Raw genomic sequence first — 26,203 nt, 5'->3', positions numbered from 1 at the left:
CATAGGGCATGCAGGTACTTGTTCACTGACGCTCAGGTCTACATGATATCAGAAGGTAGACACTTCAGTTCTCTGGTCTTTACAAAGGCAGTGGGGTTTTAAATGAAGGATTGTGCGACCTCTGGTGGTGTATCTCACACTCACACACATTAAAACGATCCTAGGGTTAGTTTTCAAAAAGTGTTTATGTTCTGTATTTGTAGGTGGAAGTGGGAGTTCAGTGGTTATGGTAGAGTCTGTGTTACTGATTGGAAGGTCGGAGGTTTTCTGAATATTCATCAACCCATTGGGTGACTGTAAAGATATTCATATGACAAATACATTTATTAAATATCTGAGTATTAAAACAATTACAAGATCTAAGTGAATTACATGATCTAACCCACCTTGCTCCACACACACACACACACACACACACACACACACACACACACACACACACACACACACACACACACACACACACACACACACACACTTTTATTCTCATTGTACAGATCTATATTGAAATAATTGTCATAAAGGTTCATATATAAGAGGTATTAGAGTTTTTACCCTTGGGGTAAAATAGTCCCCTAACCCCTCCCCCAGGTATATTTCTTTTCTTAGCTGGGGGACGAAATCGGCACGTGAGAATCACCGGGACTGTTCCATATCACACACCGACAATGGGACAATGGCAGCAATTTTATGTATTGCACACTGACTGATGGAGGTTGGTGTTCCCTGTGACTGTGTGTGAAGCCTTGTGCTGCCATCTGCTGGCGTGTTACAAAATTAGACTTAAAATCTTTTGATACTGTATATAATATATATAATTGCTGTTTCTGGTGGAAAACCTGAACAACACATCAAACCTTTTCTTAGTTAAAAAAATATTTATTGATGAATAAAACCTGAAAATTAAATCATTTGTTCTAATATAATACATCAAGCCTTCTTCTTTCATCTGTAAATCAAATGATGATGAAGTTGTAAATGTTTTTGACACACACACACACACACACACACACACACACACACACACACACACACACACACACACACACACACACACTGTTAGGGTGTTCACTCCGTATCAGTATTTGACACCTAAACATCTGCAGGCTGCAGTTTAGACCAAACCTACAACAAAATCCAACATAAATACACTATTAAATATCACTAAAACAAAACTGAGAGAAATGATATTTATTAGAATTATTGTAATAACTTGTGTTTTGTGATTTCACCAGGTATACACTGTATAACCAAAAGTTTGTGGACACCTGACCATAAGATTGGCGTTTCTACTGAACATCTCATTCCACATTTATTCTCCATTCATGCTTATAATCACCTCCACTCTTCTGAGAAGAAGTTTTACCACCAGATCTGTTCATCCACAAGGTCAGGTTGTAGGTGAGAAGGTCAGGAGTTTTGGGGTGAAGTCTAAGTCTTCCACACACTTCTTCCAACCCATGGAATGCAGATCTTCATGGAGCTGACTTTGTGCACAGGGGCATTGTGAAGCTATAGTAGGTTTGGGTCTCCTAATTCAAGTGAAGGTGAAATTTCATGTCGCATCCCAACACGTCCTGTACAATAAACTTTGTGGGAACGGTTTGGAGAAGAAGCACATCTTGGTGGGAAAGTCGGGTGTCCTGATACTTTTGGCCAGACAGTGTAATTAGATAGCTTGGAGGTGATCAGGAGGACGTCCAAGATCACACGTTGATTTGAGGTGATCCTGATGTGGGTCTCCTGCTGGTGTAAGCGGATTTGCTGAAGGTGCTGTGAGATGCGTTTATGTGCAGCGAGTGTTTATCTGAGTGACTGAATCTGATTGGATGATTGCGATGTGTCCAGAAGTATTTTGAGAGTTAGCATGTTTAGGAAAAACAAAAACAAGAAGTGCAACATTAGCAAAACTAATCGATAAATTCGCTGCTTAGCTGCAGCTGGAAACCCTCCAGATGTTCCTTCAGCCTCTGGGTGACGTCTCCAGACACCATCCTGCTGGTGACGTTTGTCTGCTGGGCATTTTGATTAGCACTCAGTCCGCTTTGTCTCAGCCCCATGTCCACTTCTTGTTCACTAATCACCTCCTGGAAGGTTTCTTTTGCCATCAGGATCGACTGGGTTTTCTGGATCGAGCCGTCTACACCCATCCTGCTCATCTCCTTGGTTTCAGTAGACACAGGAACCAGAAAGACGTGGCACATACCACCGCTTCCGTCGTCGCCCTGGGTAAGGCTAACGTCCGTGCTGGACATATCCGCATGAAGAAGACTCAGGTCGGGTTGCAGGAGTTGGAGGTGCTGCAGATGAGGCGATGAAGAAGTGATTTCCTGGAAGGTCGCTGAGGATTGTGGGTGAATCTGCAGAAGCATTTCAGACTGATGGGAAAGAAGGTTGAGCTGCTCAGGGTCCATGTTCTGACACACGGGAGCTTTCAGGTGGCTCTTAGATTCAGCCATCGTCTCTCTAAACACGTTTCTTCCTCGTCCTCTTCTGGCTTGGACCGTTCTGCTCCTGGGAGATCCGGTTTCTTTGGCGTCCTCGTCCTCTCGTCCTCGTCCACAGTAAAAACAGCACCCGTCCTCATCTTCTACGCCGTCCTTCAGCTTAACAGATGGTTCTTTCCTCCAACTTTCGTCTGTCAGAAGCTCCATTTCTTCACCCGTGCCCTCCGTTTCAGCCTCTTCCACCTCTTCCAGACCCCTGTTCTGACCCGATCGGTCCGGCTTTGCACTCTGACGGGGCTCTGACCGATTGTGGTTGTCCTGACCGTCCTTCCTTCGGTCTGGAATTTGAGATAAGGTCTGCTTGAGTCTGGTGTCCTGGAGGCGCAGGAGCGTGAGGCGGAGGCGGTTTTCCCGCCGGCGAGCAGCTCTGAGCAAACGCAGCGCCTTCTCCAGGTTGTCTGTAGCTTTCTCGTAGCGTTTGCGCCACTCCAGGGGGCAGAGCTGAGCGTAGCTGTGCTCTTTGGCGAGGTAGAAGCCGGGAGGAGGAGGCAGGCGCCTCATGTAGCGGGATGGAGAAGGTGGAGCTGAGGGGATTTCTGTGGGTTGATCCGTGGGTTGATCAGGTGCTGGTGTTTGTAACAGTAAAGGCGATGGTGGAGACGTTTCGTTTTTATGGTCTTCTGTGGCTGACTTGATGCTTTCAGCTTCTTCATCTTCAACTATGTGTCCCAGAGCAATGTTTATCAGAGACTCCTTACAGTCAGAGAGATCTTGATCAGGTCTGGATGGACTGCTGAGGAGAAAATCATATCAAATGAATATGTTTAGACTAAGCAGAAGTGTGTGTGTGAGTGTGTGTGTGTGTGTGTGTGTATGTGTGTGTGTGTGTATATGTGTGTGTGTGTGCATTGCTTCTGCTCAAAAGCTTTCACTGAGATATGGTGTATTGTGATTCAACATGGATTGTGGGAGGCCACGCCTTCTTCAATAAGGCTGACACATAGGCCACACCTCCTTCACTAAAGCTGACAGGTGACACGGCACCATCGTTGGGAATGATTCAGAGGACACGCCTCCTTTACTGGCGCTGACACCGAGGCCATGCCTCCATCACTAGGGATGAGACAGATGACGTGCCTCCATCATCGGGCGTACAGAGGCCACGCCTCCTTCACTAAGGATAACGAAGGACGTTGGGATTGACAGAGGTCATGCCTCCTTTATTGGGATGACAAAGGTGACACACCTGCATCATTAGAGCTGACACAGAGGCCACGCCCCCTGCAATGCTGTTTGCCTGTGTGTGCGGGGATGAGACCCACCTCAGATGTTTGTCTCCACTCTGTGTTTTGCTCCTTCCTCTGGAGGACTTGCCTTTTTGCGCAGAAGGGATTTCAACCATCACAGGAACGGCGTCATCTTTCAGCCTGCGATATCCACTACAGGAACAAAAAGCACATGAAACAACAGCATGGACACCTTCACGCTGAGGATTCAAATTTCAGTAGCAGGAACCTTTTCAGCTTTCAGGAACCCTAACTGCACTTCTGCAAGAGCTTTCATTTGAGCTCCTGATAACTTTTTCTAGTTCCTACTCCGGTGAAGCTACCTCAGAGTTCTGATCCCTCACAACTAACATCTACCATTCATGTTAACACCAGGTTTCTGAGGGTGATGAAACCCAGCCTAGGTGCTGGTGGGTCCAGCTCAGGAGATCCTTTAGGACCATTTAGGAGAAGATGTGTTCTATATGTGATTCACAATTTATCCATCATCATGGACATGACACACTCCTCCCTCTTTCTTTCTCTTTTAATCCCCCTTCTCTCCCTCTCTCTCACTCTTTCACTCTCCATATCGTCCCCTCCTTCTCTATCTACTTCCTTCTCTCACCCCCTCTATCTCTGCCTCTCTCTTCATCTCTCACACCCTCCCTCTGTCTCTTTATTCAATCCTTTCTTTCTTCATCTCTCCCTCCCTCCTTCTCTCAATAATAATAAAGGATGCAATATTATAACAGTAATACAGTTTAAACACCACTAATGAGAGATGTAGTAAATAAACGAGTGTAAACACACACACACACACACACACACACACACACACACACACACACCTGACTCCGGAGAGTTCGAAGCTGTCGAGGGTGAAGTGTTTGGAGCAGAAATAGATGTAGTCGCTCTGAGGTTCCCAGAGCCCTTTCCCCCCGGGGCCTTTACGGCGGGCGTTGGTGATCCAGGCGGTGCGACGGGGATTTCCCTTCTTCGGCAACCTGACGGTTATTAACAATGTCACCCTGAATCCCAGCCAAATCTCTCCGTCTCACTTTTCCTTAATGGCACAATTATTTCTGCACTATTTATATGACACTTAAACTCTGGATGTGCACTGTGTCACTTTGTCACACTGAATTACTTTAATCTGTACTTCTGTCAATCATTCATCCATCCCTTTCTGCCAATTCATGTATATATATATTTTTCTAGTGTGTATAAATTTATATATATATATATATATTATACCATGAACCTAAATCACACTGAGACGTCTGGAACTTGTTCAGGTTTCACTCTAAACTAAAAACTCAACATCTCCCTCCATATCATATTAAAGAGAACCTGAACATAAACATGGAATTTAGAGCCCCAGAATGCAACACAGCTGCAGCCTGAGAGATTAAAGCGCCGCCGCATCGGTTTTTTTGAAAGCTCTGGTTCCCGTGAAGAGAACACGTTCTTCAGGTGGAGTAGAAAAAAACTAATCCACATCTTCAGGAATGGCATCAAGTTACAACCACAGATCTCCTTACCTGTGAAAGGTGACTCCTGCTAAACGAGCCTCTCTGTTATCACGGGACCTGCAGCCAGTCGCAGAACAATGTCTGGGCATCTAGAGGGACGAAAAAACACAACCAATTAACTCACTATAGTTTATTACATCACATGAGCTGTAAACGCTCTGCTACCAGTGAAACAATCTGCCGATTTCCATGGATCCGGGATATGTTGTGAGGTTTTTTTTTTTCAAAAGAATAAAATAGGTTGATGCTTTATACACATAAACACTCATACACCACTTTATTATTAGTAACATTAATATTACTGTACTGTAGATGTTTGGAAATCAATGGAACAGGACCAGCGAAGTGACGCTAACGAGGGGATCGTTTATTTTGTACAAATCAGGAAACTGAACCATATTGAACTGAAGCTTTCGAAAAATAGTCGCAGTTGCGAAAAAACAAAGTCGTATTTGTGGGAAAAAAAAGTCTATGCGACTAAATTTTTCCGCAATTGCCACTTTATTTCTGCCAATTCCACCTTTATGACATAAAGCTATAAATAAAGTATATAGTTATATATAGTTGAAATAAAGTTGCAATTAGGCAGACTTTTTTAATACCATAATATCACCATAGCGACTTTAAAATATCGATTTTAAACATATTATTTCAAATTATCCACGCATGCGCATTGCAACGTGTTGCGCAACTCCTGCGCATTCTTGATCCCCTCCGACGCAGTGTATAATTATATTTCTCTACAGTTTTTCCCACCAGGTCAGGATTCTCTCCCTGCTGTATTATTAGATATATTTTTTCCTCCTGACACACTGAATAAAACCATCTGTAGCTCTAAAATGTTCACCAAAAAAAGTCTGGGATTATTTGTAAACTGTTAAACTCGCTATATTTACATACATATGCACACAAATGTACCTGTAATAGTGCTGACTAGTGCGCACGGGAGTTTTATATATTATTATTTATATATATTTCATTCCTTTTAATGCGTGTTTATAAAGTGCTTGGACTCGGTCTGAAATGCAGCCATTTTGTGTGTAGAAAGAGAAATTAAAGACTTACTGTTCGACCTCACGAAGATGGCTGTCTTCTTCTTCCTAATCCAACCGCCCCCCCCCCCCAGCACGCCGGCCAATCAGAGAGCGAGCTGGGAATGACGTCATGGCGCTCTTGGCGTTTATCTGACTAGTTCTGGATTGTGATTGGTCAGAAGCTGTTGTTTACTTTTTAAATGTTTTTTTTTTCCCTGCTGTTTATTGAAGAACAAAAAAATGTTTCTTTGAATCTCGTTTATCAAAATAAAAAATTTTTTTTAAGTCATTTTCTTGAAGTCTTTCCTTCAATCAGAAATAAAATAAAATTCTCAATAAGCAGATTCCCAAAATGTCTTCATACACCAACTTTAACTACAGTTCCAATCATGAACATATAACAGTGCAGCTAAAAACAAATGATGATAAACAGAATGAGTAGCTTCACCTCTCATATCTCCTGGTGTGTGTCGTTAGTTCTTCTATCATGTGACTCCCATATTTATTGTAAAAATAATGTTAAAAATCATTTTTAAGTCACTTCATAAAAGAACAAACGACTCGGACCAAAAGTTCAAATACGCGATTCTGTTTCTGTACCTACGGAGGTGCAGTAGAAATGAACAAATCATCTAGACCATCGTCCATGAACGACTTATGGGCAATCGTTTAAATATAAATATCAGTAAATAGAAACGGTGCTAGAGATGGATTTACTGAATAACTTTTGGAAGACATCTCCAGAGTACTCTCAGTGCCAGTAAGTACCAGACCAGGTCAGAAATTCTACCCCTATTCAGTGTGAATACATTATTGCCAGATGCCTTAATCTAGAGTGATTTACAACTGAGCAGTTGAGGGTCAAGGGCCTTGCTCAAGGGTCCAGCAGTGGCAGCTTGGTGGTGCTTGGATTTGAACTTGTGACCTTCTGAGCTAGAACCCAATTCTTAAACCACTGAGCTATCACCACCTCGAATGTAGTTGGGAATACTGGATTGTGATTGGCTGGAGGTTCCGGGGTAAGTTCCGAGCGTCAAACACACTGCTCGTTTGAGGTCAGAGTGAGACATGTATTTTAGACATTTCTTTATGACTTTTCTGAGCTACATGGAGGATTTTTTTGTGTGCTGGAACTTATATGGTGAACACAGTGATAATTGAGGCACGAGTGAATTTAAGGAACTGGAAAAGAAACCAAATAGAACAAAAAAACGGTACCAGGAGTTAACTTCAACAGCTTCATTATTAATATAAAGATGACACAATGATATAAATGTAATCTTCTAGCACTACTTTATCTCAGGGTGTGATTCGGAGAAGCAGAATTCTAGCGCTATAAAATAAGTAGGAAAATAAAGCAGTTATTTTTTTATCCTTTTGGTCCGTTTTTTTCTGCAAACATCAATAACAGCTTGAACACCTCAAAGCTGGGAAGTGTCCATGGTACTGAATACGGTGATAATCCATGGCTAAGTGTGAGGACGGACACCATTATAATGTTCACTTCTGGATGTTCTTTACCTCCACATTGTGCACTAACATCCTTAAACATCTCACACCTGGCTATCTATTGGATTATTGGCTTTAATGATGTAACTTGGTGATTATTTTCCTGCAGGTCCACTGGTTTTGTATGTGTAAAGTGAAGGACACTGAAGACAGAAACAAGAGGATAGGAAATAATTTGGCTTTAATTTTTGTAAACATATGTTTCAGGATGCAATTGATAAAAACAGGAGAATTGATAAATTTGACAACAAAAACCCCCCAAAATGTCAGAAGAAGTAGGCGTGGCCTAGAGCGGTTTATATATATATATATATTAGTGGTTGAAAGTTTGCACTGGAATTTGAATTTCTGACTCAAGGGTTCTTGGTTATTTGGGAATGTTTGGAAGAAAAGCTTCTCAGGTTCTCAGAAGCTCCACCATGAGGTCTTTTATGATATTATGATGAAAAACGGCAGAGATCACAATGTGATCAGAATATGTGTAATTTCCTAGCGTTCACAACCATCGGGGGGGCACAAACTTTTGACCCATAGTGTAGCGTAAAGGAAAGAAAACCTTAGAAAGCCTGATAACACGGACACGCTCGAAAACGACACTTATAAGAGATGTAGAAACACGGTTCGATTGAGATGCGCCTTAAAAAAAAAAATCTATTTATTTATTTCTTTCTTTTTCTTTCTTTTTTATACAAAACTCCAGTTTGTTTCGGTTCAGAGTGCTGGATGAGTGTGAGTGCTTTTGGTCCCTTTTTAAGATGTAGTGTACTTTTTAGGTCATAAGCGAATACAATGAATTGGACACTGCAATATCTTCAACAGGTCAGATTCAGCAGAATAACGTACGATTATGAAAGAGAGAGAGAAAGAGAGAGAGAGAGAGAGAGAGAGAGAGAGAGAGAGAGAGAGAGATAGAGAGAGAGAGAGTTAAAGAATATAACTGTATTGTTGTATTGGCTAGAAAATGTGTAGAATTCCTCATCATCCATCTTGAGCTAAGTGAAGCCAAGTGGCAGGTACATGGTGTGGGCACGGCAGGGCGTGGCAGGTACATGGTGGGGGCGTGATGCTGGGGGCGTGGCTGGGGGCGTGGCGGGTCGTTGCTCACATTAGAAGGCAGGTGCACTTGGACACTTTCTCGTGGCTCAGCAGACCGAACTGAGACGTGGCCAGATTTTGGACCAGGGACCAGAAGTGTTTAAAGGTTATTCCCTCTCCATCCTTCACCCCCATCTGCTTCAGCACCTCCCCGAAACCTACGTCTGACCCTCCGGTCTGAAACCACAACACACACACACACACACAGACACACACACACACACACACACACACACACACACACACACACACACACACACACACACACACACACACACACAGACACACACACACACACACACACACACAGTCAATCACAAACACTTGTTTCTATGGGAAAGACACTCACATAGGTTCCATAAGGAAGACAGAGAAAAAGAGTGGTAGAGAGGGAGGGAGTGAGTGGAGGAGAAGAAGGAAGGGAGGGAAGGAGGATTAAGTCTCCAGTGTCAGAGACGTGTTTTAGATTATCTGTGAACATTTACACTCATTGTGTTTATTACACACCAAAGAAACATTCCAGTGTCTTCCACATCAGGTCTGCAAAGTGTCTTTTCACTATTATAATCTAATCCAATCTAAACAAATCCAATCTAATCTAATATTGTTTTATTCCCATGTGACTCTGTACATGGGTCTGATCTGAGTTTTATTATAAAGACATTTCTAAAAACATTTCTTCCAGACTGGATTTCATAATCTGTACTTCTACAGCAACATACTCAACATGTGATCTTTCTTTCTTTCTTTCTTTCTTTCTTTCTTTCTTTCTTTCTTTCTTTCTTTCTTTCTTTCTTTCTTTCTTTCTTTCTTTCTTTCTTTCTTTCTTTCTTTCTTTCTTTCTTTCACTTTACTTTTCATGTTTTGTTTTCTTATTGTTCTTTCCCTTCTCTCCTGCTTGTTTTCTATACTTTCTTGGAGTCTTCAACTGTAATTCATTCCTCTTCTCCTCTTGATCTGTCTCCCTTCATCAACTTTTTTTTTACTTTCCACAAATTTCACCACGTTTCAGCCTGAGGCAGGAAAACCCTCACAAACACCAGGCTTTCAGTAAAGACATTTTCTTTTTCCTGAATCAGCCTCAACTGCCCCCCCCCTCTCTCTCTGTTCGAGATGTTTCTAGTGACCAAACCGGAAAAAAAAAATATATATCTAAAAAAAAAAATCCCCATAAAATAAGGGCAGGCAGGATCATGTGGTTTAGAGTTTCCTTACAGGGGATCTGCAGCCACACCCTACTCTGTGTGTGTGTGTGTGTGTGTGTGTGTGTGTGTGTGTGTGTGTGTGTGTGTGTGGTGTGTGTGTTACCTTGACAAGGTTGGGCAGCTGTGAGGAGAGAAGGTTCTTGAACTCATCTGTCTTGAGTGTGGCGCCTTTATCAGCCGAGGCACCATGGAAGTTTGAGACCAAAGTGTTGATGGCCTTCTCCAGGTCTGAGAACTGAGACAGAGAGAGAGAGAGAGAGAGAGAGAGAGAGAGAGAGAGAGAGAGAGAGAGAGAGAGAGAGAGAGAGATGAAGGGAAAGAAAGAGAGCAAGAGATAGAGGGATCAGATGTGATCTCACACATGTTCAGGTGTCTTTCACATCACCATGTTCACCATTGATCCCCTTTATACACTGAGCAGATGAAGGTTGAGGGCCTTTCTCAGGGGCCCAACTGTGTCAACTTGTTGGTGCTCAAATTGGAACCCATGACCTTCTGAACATTTTCTTTCCTTTAGTTTTCTGTTCTTTCCTTTCCTTTTCATTTCTTTTCTTTCTTTTATTGCATTCTATATCCTTCCTTCCACACACATGTATCCTCACCCACACTGCTCACTGTGCTTGTCAAGAGTGATAATTTGAGCTCACATACTGTATTCCTGTCAGCTCGAACAGGTCCAACCTCCACCATCCAAACACCCACAAACTTCCCCACAACCATCCAAACACCCCAAACTCCCCTCAAACATCCTCAACACCATTCAAGCTCCCCTCAAACACCACCATACAAACACCCCCAAATTCCCCTCAAACACCTCCAAACTCCACTCAAGCACTATCCAAACACCCCCACACTCCCCTCATACACCCCCAAACTCCCCTTTAAACACCCCAACACCATGCAAACTCCCCTCAAACACCACCAACACCATATAAACACCCCCAAAGCCCCCTCAACACCATTCAAGCTCCCCTCAAACACCACCATACAAACACCCCCAAATTCCCCTCAAACACCTCTAAACTCCACTCAAGCACTATCCAAACACCCCCACACTCCCCTCATACACCCCCAAACTCCCCTTTAAACACCCCAACACCATGCAAACTCCCCTCAAACACCACCAACACCATACAAACACCCCCAAATTCCCCTCAAACACCTCCAAACTCCACTCAAGCACCCCAACACTATCCAAACACCCCCACACTCCCCTCATACACCCCCAAACTCCCCTTTAAACACCCCAACACCATGCAAACTCCCCTCAAACACCACCAACACCATACAAACACCCCCAAATTCCCCTCAAACACCTCCAAACTCCCCTCAAGCACCCCAACACCATCCAAACACCCCCACACTCCCCTCAAACACCCCCAAACTTCCCTCAAACACGCCAACACCATTCAAACTCCCCTCAAACACCACCAACACCATCCAAACACCCCCAAACTACCCTCAAACACCCCAACACTACCCAACTCCACCCAAACATCACCATACTCCCGTCAAACCGGTAGCCTAGCTCTAAGAGAAAGAGAAAAATAAAACGCTTCTTGTTTTCAGCACCATTCATAGATTTTCTAAAACATTCTGCATGGTAACCTTCCCTCTGTTTTTTTTTTCCCTCCTCATTCCCACACACACACACACACACACACACACACACACACAGACACACACACACACACACACACACACACACACACACACACACACACACACACACACACACACACACACACACACATGTCCAATTGCTCAAACACAATTTCTAGCAGTGCCCATACCTGTAATACCTGCAGGTCGAGCTAAGCTCCGCCCCCTGTACACTGTTTACTGACACACCTAAGACTGAAATACACTGCATCCTGATCTCTCCGGGGCGAGAGGGGGTGGTAGGGGAAAACCACATCCCCGTCCAAACCAGTCTGGCCTGGTTCTTGCCTCAGGTCCTGCCTCGCCCTGCCTCTCCTCACTCACACATCGAGGCCTGGAGTCTCATGAGGAGCTTTTGCCTCGGACACGGCGTTTTTGTCAAAACCCTGGGTCCTGGTGAGCGGCGGGTTTTCCACTCAGTGGGTGGTGGAGAAAAACTGCAGTTCATCATCGTGTGCGCATGTGTGTGTGTGGTTGTGTACCACAGGTCATAGAAGTTGCTACCACACACACACACCACACAGAACATCAAAGGTAAAATGCCCACTTTGAATCCTGTGCTCTCTGTAGTGGAACCTGATGCTGCTGATCTCCTGATCCAAACACCCCAAACACCACCCAACATCCCCCCAAACACCACCCAATATCTCCCAAACATCACCAAACATCCATAGAAACCCCCAAACCTTTTCCTCCTCATTCTGTGGTTTTATATGTTCGGTCTGCTCATGATCAGATGTACCTAATAAAGTGGACATGGTGTGTGTGTGTGTGTGTGTGTGTGTGTGTTTGTGTGTGTGTGTGTGTGTGTGTGTAGGTGTGTGTGTTCAGGTTTGTCCCTGTGTCCTTTTTTATCAGAACTGAACCAAAACATAGCATTCTCTCTGTGTTTTATAATAATAAAGGAATGCAGATGAGCTGATTGGTTCCTCATGTTTTCTGCAAACACACACACACACACACACACACACACACACACACACACACACACACACACACACACACACACACACACACACACACACACACACACACACACACACTATGGAGAGATGCCCAGTGGTACATATGGCCTCAATTAACATGACTGGTATGAATTCAGGAAATATAGAGGGTCAGATTCACTCAAAGGCTCTGAGATCTCACCTTCTCTTAAACCTCACCTCATTTTAAACCTTACCTCGTCCCAAAACCTCACCTTGTCTCAACCCTCACCTCATCCCAAACCTCGCCTCATCTCAACCCTCGCCTCATCCCAAATCTCACCTAGTTTTAAACCTTACTTCACCATAAACCTCACCTCTTTTTAAACCATACCTCATCCCAAACCTCACCTCGACTCAAACCTCACCTCATCCCATAACCTCACCTCGTCTCAAACCTCACCTCATCCCAAACCTCACCTTCTCTCAATCCTCATCCAAAACCTCACCTAGTCTCAATCCTCACCTCATCCCAAACCTCACCTCGTCTCAATCCTCACCTAATCCCAAACCTCACCTTCTCTCAAACCTTATCCCAAACCTCACCTAGTCTCAAACCTCACCTTGTCTCAAACCCCACCTCATTTCAAACCTCACCTTTTCCCAAACAACACCTCTTCCCAAACCTCACCTTCTCTTAAACCTCATCTCAAACCTCACCTTCTCTCAAACCTCACCACATCTCAAACCTTACCTCATTTTAAACTTCACCTCATCCCAAACCTCATCTCAAACCTCACCTTGTCTCAAACCTCACCTTGCACTAAAACCTCACCTCGTCTCAAACCTCAACTTGTCCCTATCCTTATTTTATTTCCCAACCTTGTTCCAAACCTAATCTTCATTTAAAACTTACTTTGTCCCAAACTTCACCTTGTCCCAACCCTTATCTCAGCCCAAACCCCATCTTCATCTAAACCTGCCCTCATCCCAAACCACACCTTCTTCCAAACCCCATCTTCTTTTAAACCTCACCTTGCACCAAACCTGCTCTCGTTTCAACTTCACATTGTCTCAAATCTTCAGCACACATCAAACTTTATCTTATTTCACAACTCGCCTTGTGTCATTCTACCTGATCAGCTCTTTATCCCATTAAAGCTGTGTTTAAGATCGAGACACAGATCGAGACTGGACCGGATCGACTCGGCGTGTCAGAATGTTGTAAAAGCCAAACTTTTTCTCAACATGTGCTCACAAAAAAGAAGTTACTCAAAAGAAAATCCGACGTGAAAGTTCCACCTTTCCTCAGAGCTGTGAGCGTTTTGATCTGGTCCGGAGAGAATTCCTGACATGCCTGCTGCAGTCGACACGTCGCTGCGTTGAAGAAAAAAGAGAAACGCTTCTCTTTCAGGATCTGCAGGAGAAGTCCTACCTTCCTGAGAAGATCTTTCATAAGTAAAAAAAAGTTTGGAGCTGGTGTAATGTCCAAAAAAAAAAAAAAGTTTCTGACATGACAAGTTTCTTTTTTCTTCGGTCCTTATTTTTATAGCAAAGTGACCTGAAGACCTGTTCGATCTCAAGGTAGCTTGGGAGGTTTCCTGTGAAGGTGCGTTAGAAGAAAGAAAAATGGAGAGAAAAGGCCATTACCTGTTCCGCCATTTCAGCTGCTCCTTTCTCCTTCTCTTCAGCAATTTGGTGCTCAACCTTCTTCCTTCACTGCTGTCACATCTTGGCTGAGATCCTGAATCCTCCCACTCAGGGCAAAAAAAAAACTAAATGTACAACCCACCACCTACAGTGTCAGTGTGCTACGAAGGAGGGAAATGCACACACACACACACACACACACACACACACACACACACACTCCTGTAATTTGATGCTTCGGGACTTTAAAGTGGACAGGGCGGAGATGAGTGCATAGTCTACTATTTTCCCTCTGCTGTAGTGTTCCAAAGCAGTGGACACACACACACACACACACACACACACACACACACACACACACACACACACACACACACACACACTCACATCTGGAAACACTCAGCAGAAGTTGGAGCCCAGCTCAGTTTTTCCCCCTGCAGCAGCAGCAGGAAGTTTGCATGACGAGTTCAGACTGACTGGAGCTGAGAATCTTCTTCGCTTCGCCTTTTTCATGTCGAAACACAGAGAAACGAACCACAAACCAGTTTCCAATCCAATCAATTCAACCAGTCTGATCTGATCTGATCTCAGAAATCAGATCTCAGTGTTAGTAACGGTATCAGACCGACAGGTTTCCGTTAAATCTGTGGCGTGTCTTTATTCGACTTTATAGCGAGTCTCTAATGAGCTTAAACTCCTGCAGTGTTTCATTCTCAGTGCAGAAAAAGAAAAAACTTTCTGACCACTTTTACCCTGCGATAATAAACCCTCTTAAAGTTTATACTGGTTTTAATGGTTATAATGGGAACTGTACTGGTTTTAAATGTTATTATTAACATTATATTGGTTTGAATGGTTACAAAAATAATTTTACAGATTTTAATTGTTTCAATGGAAGTCGTACTGGTTTCAATTGTTATAGTGGGTTTGTACTGGTTTCAATAGTTGTAATCGAAATTGTGCTGTTTGAATTATTATAATGGGAATTGTAGTGAGTTTAATGGCTATTGTGAGATGTGTACTGGTTTTAATGGTTATAATGGGAATTGCACTGGTTTGAATTGTTTTAATGGGAATTTTACTGGTTTCAGTGGTTGTAATGGGAATTGTACTGTTTTTTTCAAGGTTATAATGAACATTGCATTGGTTCGAATGGTTATAATTAGAATTGTAATTTTTAGAATGAAAATTGTACTGGTTTGAATAGGGATTAAAATACTGTTTTAATGGTTAGGATGGGAACTGTAATGGTTTGAATAGAAGTTGTAACTTCCTGTGAGTCTATTGTGAATGTGTTGCCTTCTATTAATTGTATGTTCTGTCTGAACCATTAAGGATTACATGCTGGTGTCTACTGGGCACCATTAGAGACCATTAGGAGGCTATCAAGATTCCAGCACTGGTTTCTTTGGTTCTCATGATGAGGATTTAATGATTTACAAAATCCCAATAGGTATATCAGGGGAACTGTTTGGTTAATGGATTTAACTGTAAACAGATGGTCCGCAATGGGATTTGTAGTGGAAACCATTAGGATTTTGTGAATTTCTGTTTCTGTTTTTGATGTTTTCCATATTTAATATGATGTCATGAACACAATAAAGTTTAACCAGCCGTGTTACATGAGCCACACCAGCTCGACTGTGATTATTTTCCTGTAACAGCACACCTCACGCTGTTTTATTGTGTGTGTGTGTGTGTGTGTGTGTGTGTGTGTGTGTGTGTGTGTGTGTGTGTGTGTGTGTGTGTGTGTTTGATATCATATAAAGTCTTCAGTAGACAACATCATGCATTCGGGTTAGTTTGTTTTATGAATCTTTTGTCAGGCAGGCAGGGTGTGTCGTTACGCATACACACACACACACACACACACACACACACACACACACACACACACACACACACACACACACACACACACACACACACACACACACACACACACACACACACAGGGAGTAATACTACAGTCCTCTACAAAACTCTGACTTGTGCAATTGAGTGTAAATGACATACAAAAGCTGCCTTGCTCTAGACACATGCTATAACAGGTTTGTAGCATGCACACACACACACACACACACACACACACACACACACACACACACACACACACACACACACACACAGTCGGGTGGCGAGAAAAACGTTTCAGTTACACCCCCAGGCAGTCGTCCTGCACGTGATCACGTATGAAGTGTAAACTGAAATGCTCGCTAGATTTGAGGGGGTAATTAAAGGGAGTTCTTTATTAAAGATAACAAACATCTCACAATACTGCCACGAGTTTGTGGACACCTGACCATAACATTGCTGTGTGTTTAGTTTTGAACAACCCATTTCACATTTAGTCTCCATTTACTCTTATAATAAGATCCATTCTTCAAGGAAGATGTTCCACTAAATTTTGTGGAGATCAGTGGAGATTCATTCATCCACAACGGTTGGAGCTCCATAGCAGTTGGCTTTGTTGACTAGGTTTGGGTCTCCTAGTTCAAGTGAAGAAAAAATTTCAGGTTAAGGCATTGGAATTTGGATCTAAAGGTCATGAGTTCAAATCCCAGCCACACCAAGCTGCCACTCCTGGGCCCCTAAGCAAGGCCCTTAACTTGTAAAGGTCTTCTGTGAGATAAACCCTCAAGGACTTGCAATGATTCTTATCTCATGCAGCCTCACTGATGACGTAAAACACTCGGATAAAAAAAGCATCTATCTGCAATCTTCTGTAAACATCAACCCAAACACATTCTAAAATTGGCGAGTGTTGAATGCAGTGAACCTTTATCCAGAACGATATACAACTGACAAGCTGAGGGCCGTCAAGGGCCCAGCAGAGGCACTTTGGTGGTGCCATGACCCGAATTAATAAATGAAACCTCGAGTGAAGTTCTGTTGGGTTTGGGCATCTGAGAATCGTTCATTTACTCAATTATTCGCATACAATAGGAGTTTTATCCTACTCAGGATTCAGGTGGATCTTGGGTGTGCTTTGGAAATATACGCTCGATAAGACATGCACACACACACACAAACACACACACACACACACACACAGGCGCAATATAGAGTAAATGCCCTTAATAACATGATGCGAGATGAGAGGAAACCGGAGAACCCAGAGGAAACACCCTGGAAGCACGTGGAACATGCACAGGAAGTCCGTATGTATTTGTTGTTCTTAAAGCAGAGGTGCTGAAGCACAGAGTTGAACACCAAATTTTTTTTTATCTGTTTGGAAGAATTCAGCTGCAGTCACGTCCAACTTGTTTGCCCAAAATCTGTCCTCTGGAAGCTTCTGAAGAGATGTGTATATTGGACAGATCTCAGTGTATTTAAAGTAGAAGCAGTAATTATAGTGGGGATAATTGACTTAATTCCACAAAGATGACTCACTCGTTATTATAGTAATTTGTCATTTCGTTCTCTCTCTCTCTCTCTCTCTCTCTCTCTCTCTCTCTCTCTCTCTCTCTCTCTCTCTCTCTCTCTCTCTCTTCTCTCTTTCTCTCTCTCTTTCTCTCTCTCTCTCTCTCTGTATCTCTCTCGAACACAGAAATGCTCATTGTGTGAGAAGGTTTTGTGCAGGATATGAGTCAGTGATTCTGCTTTCTGACTAAAACTCTTGTTAATCTCTTTGATGTGTTTTCTCTCTCTCTCTCTCTCTCTCTCTCTCTCTCTCTCTCTCTCTCTCTCTCTCTCTCTCTCTGTTTTTCTTTCTCTCTCTCTCTCTCTCTCTCTCTCTCTCTCTCTTCTCTTAAAGGAAATGCCACCCATTCACACATTTGTACCACCAGTTCTTTCTCCAGTTTTAAATCAGTTTTCCTAAACATTTCCTGTTTCTACATTATATAAGCATCTGCAGTTTGATGCTTGTGTGCTCTAGTGATGTGAAGATCGGTTCATTTTAGTGACTCGGTTCTTTGAATCTCGTTCATCAAAATGAACGAAACGATTCTTTTTGGTTGCTCCTTTGGGTGAACCCTTGAAGGTCCAACTATGAAAAATCATCAGTAAGAACTTGAAGGAACCTGCTTTGCAAAGGTATTGAGATTCCACCAACTAACAGACTCTAACATTCCTTTAGGTGGGTCCGAAATACAAAAACGAAGCTTTGAAATACTCCAGAGTGCAAATGTAACATGAAAAGAAGTGGAAATGGAATAGTTTTGTCCATGACCCTCAACATCTACATCAGTTCTGAGAAAGAAAGTATAGTGTATGAAATCTGGAATTATGACCATCCATCATCCAGTCAGATTTAGAGATCTTTAAGTCATTACATCAACAATCTTTTGACAGCGAGATGACAGACAGTTTTGAAAAAAAGTCAGGAGATCTTTAGACTAGACTAGATATGCTTACAGATCAACACACACACACACACACACACACACACACACACACACACACACACACACACACACGCGCTCAGACACGTTCCTTATTTACGCTTCACATGACTCATCACTGGTGTTGCAAGAAAATTAACGTCTGGAGAAGTTGCTCATTTTTGTGCTGAAGCCTGTAGACGTTCCTCACATGCCACACAGGCTTCAGATACCTGAATCATAACTGGGTGATCTGTTAATTACTTCTACTGAAGCATTCAGCTTCTGAGCTGACAGCAGATCTATAATCTGATCTAACAGTGGGTTGAAATGCAAATATCCAGGGTATTAGTTTCCAGTGCTATGCTATTGATACACACCTACTGTAGATGTTTCAGCAATAATAATATTAATAATATGTGAAGAACAACGTGATTTAAAATATTAATTTAAACAGGAAGAGTTGTGAGAATGCAGGTCATTTGACTAAACCCTAAAGGAGGCAAAAACAAAAAACATGGCATTAACACTTGTCAGCTATCTCCCTTTTATCTCATAAAATTACATTCATAGAATCTATCAGTCAGGATTTGGGCTTCATCGTAGCTCTGGTTTTAGTGGTAAATGACCAACTACTGAAGTTCAGAACTGAAAAGATCAGGGCGTTTTCGAAAAGCTCAGTTTTTGTCGACTGAAATCGCTGCTTCAGTGTGGACGTGAGGCCAAAACGTAGAGAAATAATATTAGTCTGGACATGGCCTGTGCCTGCAATGTCGTGACTGACAAAGTAATGGAAATACCCCTCCATGTCAGTAGGTGGCAGTAGGTAGTGCACTCTTGACTTTGTTCATTCATGACAATAGAGTTAGTGATGTGAGCGACAGGAAGCATCGACAGCAATAGAGAAATATTTGAAAAGGAAAAGTCCAAAATTCGAACCAGGCCTTGGACATAATTAGTTTTTTCTGCATGTCGAATCGGAGGCGGAGCTTGTCGGCGAGAACGAGAACTCCGATTGGCTATTCAGCTTAGCGAATGAGCACACAGGGAATGAAAACAGTACTGACAATTTTAGTGCGGTTCCTCCTTATTCGATTCTTTCTTTCTTTATCCACAAGAAGAAGACACAGGGCTGACTACGCCAGGGCCATTTGGTTAAGAGGTTAATTAAAAGTTAATTTACATAAAAGGTGGGGCTTAAAATGACAAGTAAACATGTCAAAAAAAGCTCATAATTGTTCAATGTAAAATTTGATGTTGATTTATGAAGATTTTGAGGATACTTGTATTTTGTAAATCTGGTTCAGGGGTGAAATCATTACTCAGGGGAGGTGGAAGCTTCGTGCTTAACACATTAGACTTGAGTTCATGAGTTGAGATCCCAGCCACACCGATCTCCTGTGTCTGATTTGCTTAAGCTGAAGTGTCCTGATGATCTCATATCCTCACCACAACACTAATAAATAAAACATTAAGATCAGTTCTGTGTGATCACAAAGCAGATCTCTAGAAACTTACATCTCATGAGATTGATGAGTTCAATGAGAAACGTCCCCACCCCCTGTCACCTCAGCAGCTCTGTACCACGAGTACCACCTTCCCTCCTGAACACCACGAGTTCCAGCTTTAATACTGAACAGCTCATCAAGGTGTGTGTTTGGTTTTCCCATCCATATTTCTTTCCTGTCAGCTCTGCAGCTTGTTAAAACTTGTGGTGAAAGTGACGGCTCATGTCTTTCTCCCACGTTACACACAGCCAGCTGCAGCTCTGCAACCACCCTATGATCTACTGCACAAACACCTCATCTCACATCACCTCAGTCCTGAGATCTACTGCACAAACACCTCACATCATCTCACATCACTTCAGTCCTGAAATCTACTGCACAAACACCTTACATCATCTCACATCACCTCAGCCCTGAAATCTGATGCACAAACACTTCACATCATCTCATCACCTCAGCCCTGAGATCTACTGCACAAACACCTTACATCATCTCATCACCTCAGCCCTGAGATCTACTGCACAAACACCTCACATCATCTCACATCACCTCAGTCCTGAGATCTACTGCACAAACACCTCACCTCACATCACCTCATGCTTGTGTTTCACATCATCTCATCACCTCAGCCCTGAGTTCTATTGCACAAACACCTCACATCATCTCACGCTTGTGTTTCACATCATCTCATCACCTCAGCCCTGAGTTCTATTGCACAAACACCTCACATCATCTCACGCTTGTGTCTCACATCATCTCATCACCTCAGCCCTGAGATCTACTACTAGACATATAATAAACATTAGCACACTGACTAACACTTTATCTACTATGACCAACTCCAGCTGACCTCAGAAGATCCTGTACCTTCTCCAGCCTGTAGGTGTCAGTGTTCGTCTACACATGAACTTTGCGGCTCAATTTATTTTTACAGCTGACATTTATTACCTTCCTGTTTACTTTCATTTATTTGATTTTGCGTTTTATTTGTCTGGAGGAAACCTTCCTTCAGTGAGACGAGTTTTTGGATGTCACATGTCTGTTTGCTGGTGTTTGCTGAGGGGGCGGGGCCAATAACACCATGTGACGTCACTATATTATCCAGTGATTTTATTGACACTGCCCAGGGTGGAAAGAAAATATACTTGACTGTTTAATCAGCTAAATATCGTAAACACGCATCTTATAAAAATATTCCACAAATATAATCACCCGTTCTGTTGAGCTATTTTATGAGTTGCTCAGTAGCTCCTGGTTTTATAACCACATCTGACTGTAGAAGACTGTAGAAAGAACATCACTCATAATCACACACTCCAGTGCTCATGTTAGTTCTCACTCTCCAGTGTTCTGTAGTGTTTAAAGACTAATCACACTCTTGATGTCACCCATATGAGGATGGGTTCCCCTTTTGAGTCTGGTTCCTCTCAAGGTTTCTTCCTCATAACATCTAAGGCAGTTTTTCCTGGTCACAGTCTCCATGGCTGCTCATCAGAGATAAATACACACCATTCACCTTCACTGTTGATTTCTGTAAAGCTGCTTTGAGACAATGTCTGTTGTGAAAAGCGCAATAGAAATAAACTTCACTTGACTTGACTTGACTTTTCTGATTGGTCATTTAGTTTTCTGTGACATCACATGACATCAGAAACACTTTTATTGTTTATTTTGTCAGGAAGGAGTCTCCAGTTTCACACTTGGAATCCTGGGAATCTGACTTGGAATCTGATAATCAGTATTGTGACAAATTTGTTTGTTCTATTTATTTGTTAGTTGCTGTAGCTATAAAACACAAAACACCTTCCACAACATTAAATGTAACTATGAACTGATAAATATATTTTTTTACTGTAATTAATGACCAATTGCTTTACACAGAAATGTAAATAAATAAAAAATGTATACAATTAATTGATTAATTCATTAAATAAATAAAAACCTTCAGGTTAAAGAAAGAAAGTAGGGAAACTTTTGTTTATTTCTTAATTTATTTAAAAACAATATATACAAATGACCGACCCATAGAAAGAGATAGATTTGATTTGAATCAAGCCTGGATAAATGGGGAGGGTTGCGTTAGGAAGGGCATCCAGCGTAAAAACGTGCGGATCATGAATACGGATGATCCGCTGTGGCGCCCCCTAATGGGAGAAGCCGAAAGAAAGAAAATGTTTTATTTATTGATTTATTTATTCAATAAATATATTTGTTTGTCGTTAAAGTTTGCTGTTCATGTTTTTATTATTGATGATTGAATTCAAACTCCGCAGAATTTGGTTGATGTTTGAAGAGTGTTATTGAGTGTGTAAGTGTGTGTTATTGTGTGATATCGTCCGGAGCTCCTCGCCATCATACTAATACCACACACCTGTCCCTCATTACACCCACAACACATATAAACACTGCACACGCTCCACTCCAGCGTCCCTTATTGTTTGTGTTTGGACTGTGTGTGGTTGTCTTGCTTCAGCTGCGTTGTTTTCATTAAAACCTGTTCGCTGTGATTCAGCTTCCGCCTGACAGCCAGCAGCGAGTCTTCTCAGAGGGAAAGCACCCAGTAAAGAGAATTTTTTCCTCTTTTATATGTTTTTATATGGTATGATTTCAATATAACATGTTAAAAGTAAATAATATTAGTGAATTTTGGCCTTATTTTTAAAGTAATATTTTTGGTTGTCCAGAACGAATTACCAAAGTTTCTCCTCATTCTTATGGGGAAATTCGTATAGGGATACGAACGTTTCAGGTTACGAGTAAAGTACCGGAACGGATTAAATTTGTAACCCGAGGTTCCAGTGTGTGTGTGTGTGTGTGTGTGTGTGTGTGTGTGTATATAAAATATAATCTCCATGAATGGACCAAGCAGAATAAAAAAAGGAACCTTCAAAGTCTGTTCTGCTGGCCTTTTTACCTGTATCTTTAACCAATCAGATTTCAGATCGCTGGCCCAGAATCGCTTCAGCATTTTTCCGTCCTCTGATTGGTTGGTCAGAGGGAAACTGTTACAGGCAAGTTCGACTGAGAAAACACGTGTGTAGCTCTGCACATATTAATACATCCGAGTTAAACTCTTTGATAAATACGGAGGAACAGAAATTGATTTGGCATTGATTGACATTCTTAAAAACCAATTTTCCAGAAAAGCTCAGTATTCAACACGATCATCCTCAGCACAGTTATGAGGGTCACTCAAACTCTGCTCTCTATGATTTACACTGTAGAACGTTTCATTGCCTTCATGGCCGAGTGCTGGGATGTGATGGTGGATGAACTTGGGAAAAGTGAATGGAAGGATCCCACACCAGTGTACAATTTAACTAACGACAAGGATAAAGAGAGAGAACATGTGTGAGGAGGAGGAATGGACCAAGCAGAAAAAATAATAAAGGTTTCTCATTTTCTAGTTTTTTCTTTAAGATAAACCTTTAATCATCTCACAGTTTTTTCCAATAGTCACCATATTATATACATCCAGGTGTGTGTGTGTGTGTGTGTGTGTGTGTGTGCAGGCACTAAAGATGGCACTGATCCCATACTGGGTTGATCACCTGATACTAGTAAGAAATGGAGATCAGATCAGAGAGAAAATAAAGATTGGATTGGGTCTGATCCTGTAGCATAAAGATAAAAACTCTATTAAATACTAACTAAAGGACAAAGTAATACACGTGATTTGGACTCCTTCTGCTCTGGGCTTTTTCACATCCAACTCCTCAGATCCTGTAGATAAACGTGTTCTCGGTTTGCAGGAACACTGGAGTCTTCACACACAATTGTTCATCACCATTAAACACTAGAAGAGAAAGAAGTGAATCAGTAACAGAAAACTAGAAGGTGGTGTTTGATGATCAGCAGCAGGTAATTATCTCTGCTTCAAGGAAACCAGGATTTGATTCCAGTGTATCATTCGACCTTCAACATTTCTTAATGCTTATATAATATCTTTGGTAGAACATTTAGTGAGAACAAATGAGAAGGTGCAGAAGATGGAAGAGGAACATGAGCAGATATTTGCATCACATCACTGCACTTCTCCAATCCCAGGCTGTAGAGTTTTTGCTAACGCTGATGTAGTAAATAACGCTGATGTAGTAAATAACGCTGATGTAGTAAATAACATGTAGTAAATAACGCTGATGTAGTAAATAACATGTAGTAAATAACGCTGATGTAGTAAATAACGCTGATGTAGTAAATAACATGTAGTAAATAACGCTGATGTAGTAAATAACGCTGATGTAGTAAATAACGCTGATGTAGTAAATAACATGTAGTAAATAACGCTGATGTAGTAAATAACATGTAGTAAATAACGCTGATGTAGTAAATAACGCTGATGTAGTAAATAACATGTAGTAAATAACGCTGATGTAGTAAATAACGCTGATGTAGTAAATAACGCTGATGTAGTAAATAACATGTAGTAAATAACGTAGTAAATAACGTAGTAAATAACGCTGATGTAGTAAATAACATGTAGTTAATAACATGTAGTAAATAACATGTAGTAAATAACATGTAGTAAATAACGCTGATGTAGTAAATAACATGTAGTAAATAACGCTGATGTAGTAAATAACGCTGATGTAGTAAATAACACTGATGTAGTAAATAACGCTGATGTAGTAAATAACGCTGATGTAGTAAATAACATGTAGTAAATAACGCTGATGTAGTAAATAACGCTGATGTAGTAAATAACGCTGATGTAGTAAATAACATGTAGTAAATAACGCTGATGTAGTAAATAACGCTGATGTAGTAAATAACATGTAGTAAATAACGCTGATGTAGTAAATAACACTGATGTAGTAAATAACGCTGATGTAGTAAATAACACTGATGTAGTAAATAACACTGATGTAGTAAATAACATGTAGTAAATAACACTGATGTAGTAAATAACGCTGATGTAGTAAATAACATGTAGTAAATAACGCTGATGTAGTAAATAACGCTGATGTAGTAAATAACATGTAGTAAATAACGCTGATGTAGTAAATAACGCTGATGTAGTAAATAACACTGATGTAGTAAATAACGCTGATGTAGTAAATAACGCTGATGTAGTAAATAACACTGATGTAGTAAATAACATGTAGTAAATAACACTGATGTAGTAAATAACGCTGATGTAGTAAATAACGCTGATGTAGTAAATAACACTGATGTAGTAAATAACGCTGATGTAGTAAATAACATGTAGTAAATAACACTGATGTAGTAAATAACGCTGATGTAGTAAATAACGCTGATGTAGTAAATAACACTGATGTAGTAAATAACGCTGATGTAGTAAATAACATGTAGTAAATAACACTGATGTAGTAAATAACACTGATGTAGTAAATAACGCTGATGTAGTAAATAACACTGATGTAGTAAATAACATGTAGTAAATAACACTGATGTAGTAAATAACGCTGATGTAGTAAATAACACTGATGTAGTAAATAACGCTGATGTAGTAAATAACACTGATGTAGTAAATAACACTGATGTAGTAAATAACACTAATGTAGTAAATAACGCTGATGTAGTAAATAACACTGATGTAGTAAATAACACTGATGTAGTAAATAACACTAATGTAGTAAATAACGCTGATGTAGTAAATAACACTGATGTAGTAAATAACACTGATGTAGTAAATAACACTGATGTAGTAAATAACGTTGATGTAGAAAATAACGCTGATGTAGTAACTAAAGCTGATGTAGTAAATAACACTGATGTAGTAAATAACGCTAATGTAGTAAATAACACTGATGTAGTAAATAACGCTAATGTAGTAAATAACACTGATGTAGTAAATAACGCTAATGTAGTAAATAACGCTAATGTAGTAAAAAACGGTAATGAAGTAAATAACACTGATGTAGTAAATAACGCTGATGTAGTAAATAACGGTAATGAAGTAAATAACGGTAATGTAATAAATAACACTGATGTAGTAAATAACGCTGATGTAGTAAATAACATGTAGTAAATAACACTGATGTAGTAAATAACGCTGATGTAGTAAATAACGCTGATGTAGTA

At 41.2% G+C, this 26,203-nt stretch overlaps 2 protein-coding genes, 1 long non-coding RNA gene and 1 pseudogene across 11 annotated transcripts in view; all 4 read right to left on the bottom strand.

The window, feature by feature from the left end:
- Positions 1-1,022: 1,022 nt before the first annotated feature.
- On the bottom strand, positions 1,023-6,493 carry thap7 (THAP domain containing 7). Of its 3 annotated transcripts, none has more exons than XM_083545235.1 (5): positions 6,313-6,493; positions 5,257-5,336; positions 4,564-4,719; positions 3,770-3,886; positions 1,023-3,237 (listed from the first exon to the last, which is right to left on the bottom strand). In XM_083545235.1, exons 2-5 carry the CDS (start codon positions 5,334-5,336, stop codon positions 1,911-1,913), a joined length of 1,680 nt encoding a protein of 559 aa, XP_083401361.1. In that variant the 5' UTR covers positions 6,313-6,493; the 3' UTR covers positions 1,023-1,910. The 3 variants fall into 3 exon arrangements, with proteins under 3 accessions (XP_083401361.1, XP_083401359.1, XP_083401360.1); XM_083545233.1 differs by having other exon boundaries at positions 1,023-3,240; positions 6,313-6,492; XM_083545234.1 differs by lacking the exon at positions 6,313-6,493 and adding an exon at positions 6,148-6,286 and having other exon boundaries at positions 1,023-3,240.
- Positions 6,494-7,954: 1,461 nt separating this feature from the next.
- Positions 7,955-14,488, bottom strand: s100v2 (S100 calcium binding protein V2). 2 transcript variants are annotated; one of them, XR_014534178.1, is made up of 4 exons: positions 14,326-14,488; positions 10,194-10,325; positions 8,245-9,062; positions 7,955-8,202 (listed from the first exon to the last, which is right to left on the bottom strand). XR_014534178.1 is itself a non-coding variant. In XM_083545280.1 (3 exons), exons 1-3 carry the CDS (start codon positions 14,335-14,337, stop codon positions 8,892-8,894), a joined length of 315 nt encoding a protein of 104 aa, XP_083401406.1. In that variant the 5' UTR covers positions 14,338-14,488; the 3' UTR covers positions 7,955-8,891. The 2 variants fall into 2 exon arrangements, 1 of the variants encoding a protein (XP_083401406.1); XM_083545280.1 differs by having other exon boundaries at positions 7,955-9,062.
- LOC310728122 lies at positions 12,739-14,319 on the bottom strand. Of its 5 annotated transcripts, none has more exons than XR_014534181.1 (3): positions 13,180-14,319; positions 13,122-13,138; positions 12,739-13,086 (listed from the first exon to the last, which is right to left on the bottom strand). It is a non-coding gene; the product is annotated as an uncharacterized lncRNA (long non-coding RNA). The 5 variants fall into 5 exon arrangements; XR_014534182.1 differs by having other exon boundaries at positions 13,122-13,429; positions 13,476-14,319; XR_014534183.1 differs by having other exon boundaries at positions 13,122-13,475; positions 13,506-14,319.
- A 7,642-nt stretch (positions 14,489-22,130) lies between the features above and the next one.
- LOC310728087 (NLR family CARD domain-containing protein 3-like) overlaps positions 22,131-26,203 on the bottom strand; it is a 30,639-nt pseudogene continuing 26,566 nt past the window's right edge. The window contains exons 11-12 of the transcript XR_014538366.1: positions 23,631-23,954; positions 22,131-22,500 (exon numbers count right to left, since the gene is read on the bottom strand). The product of XR_014538366.1 is annotated as an NLR family CARD domain-containing protein 3-like (transcript). The remainder of the gene's footprint in view (positions 22,501-23,630; positions 23,955-26,203) is intronic.

The sequence above is a fragment of the Silurus aristotelis genome (assembly GCF_946808225.1).
Source record: "Silurus aristotelis genome assembly, chromosome: 6".
NCBI lineage: Eukaryota > Metazoa > Chordata > Actinopteri > Siluriformes > Siluridae > Silurus > Silurus aristotelis.
This window is presented reverse-complemented; position numbering and strand designations above follow the sequence as displayed.

What these genes read in the sequence shown, in the direction of transcription:
- thap7 (XM_083545233.1), bottom strand. Translation starts at nt 5,336, where the DNA reads ATGCCCAGACATTGTTCTGCGACTGGCTGCAGGTCCCGTGATAACAGA. An exon ending in TTCGAACTCTCCGGAGTCAG is followed by an intron (nt 3,887 to 4,563) that starts GTGTGTGTGTGT and finishes TTGTTCCTGTAG; the next exon opens with TGGATATCGCAGGCTGAAAG. An exon ending in AGTGGAGACAAACATCTGAG is followed by an intron (nt 3,241 to 3,769) that starts GTGGGTCTCATC and finishes TTTTCTCCTCAG; the next exon opens with CAGTCCATCCAGACCTGATC.
- s100v2 (XM_083545280.1), bottom strand. An exon ending in AGCTGCCCAACCTTGTCAAG is followed by an intron (nt 9,063 to 10,193) that starts GTAACACACACA and finishes TTGTGGTTTCAG; the next exon opens with ACCGGAGGGTCAGACGTAGG.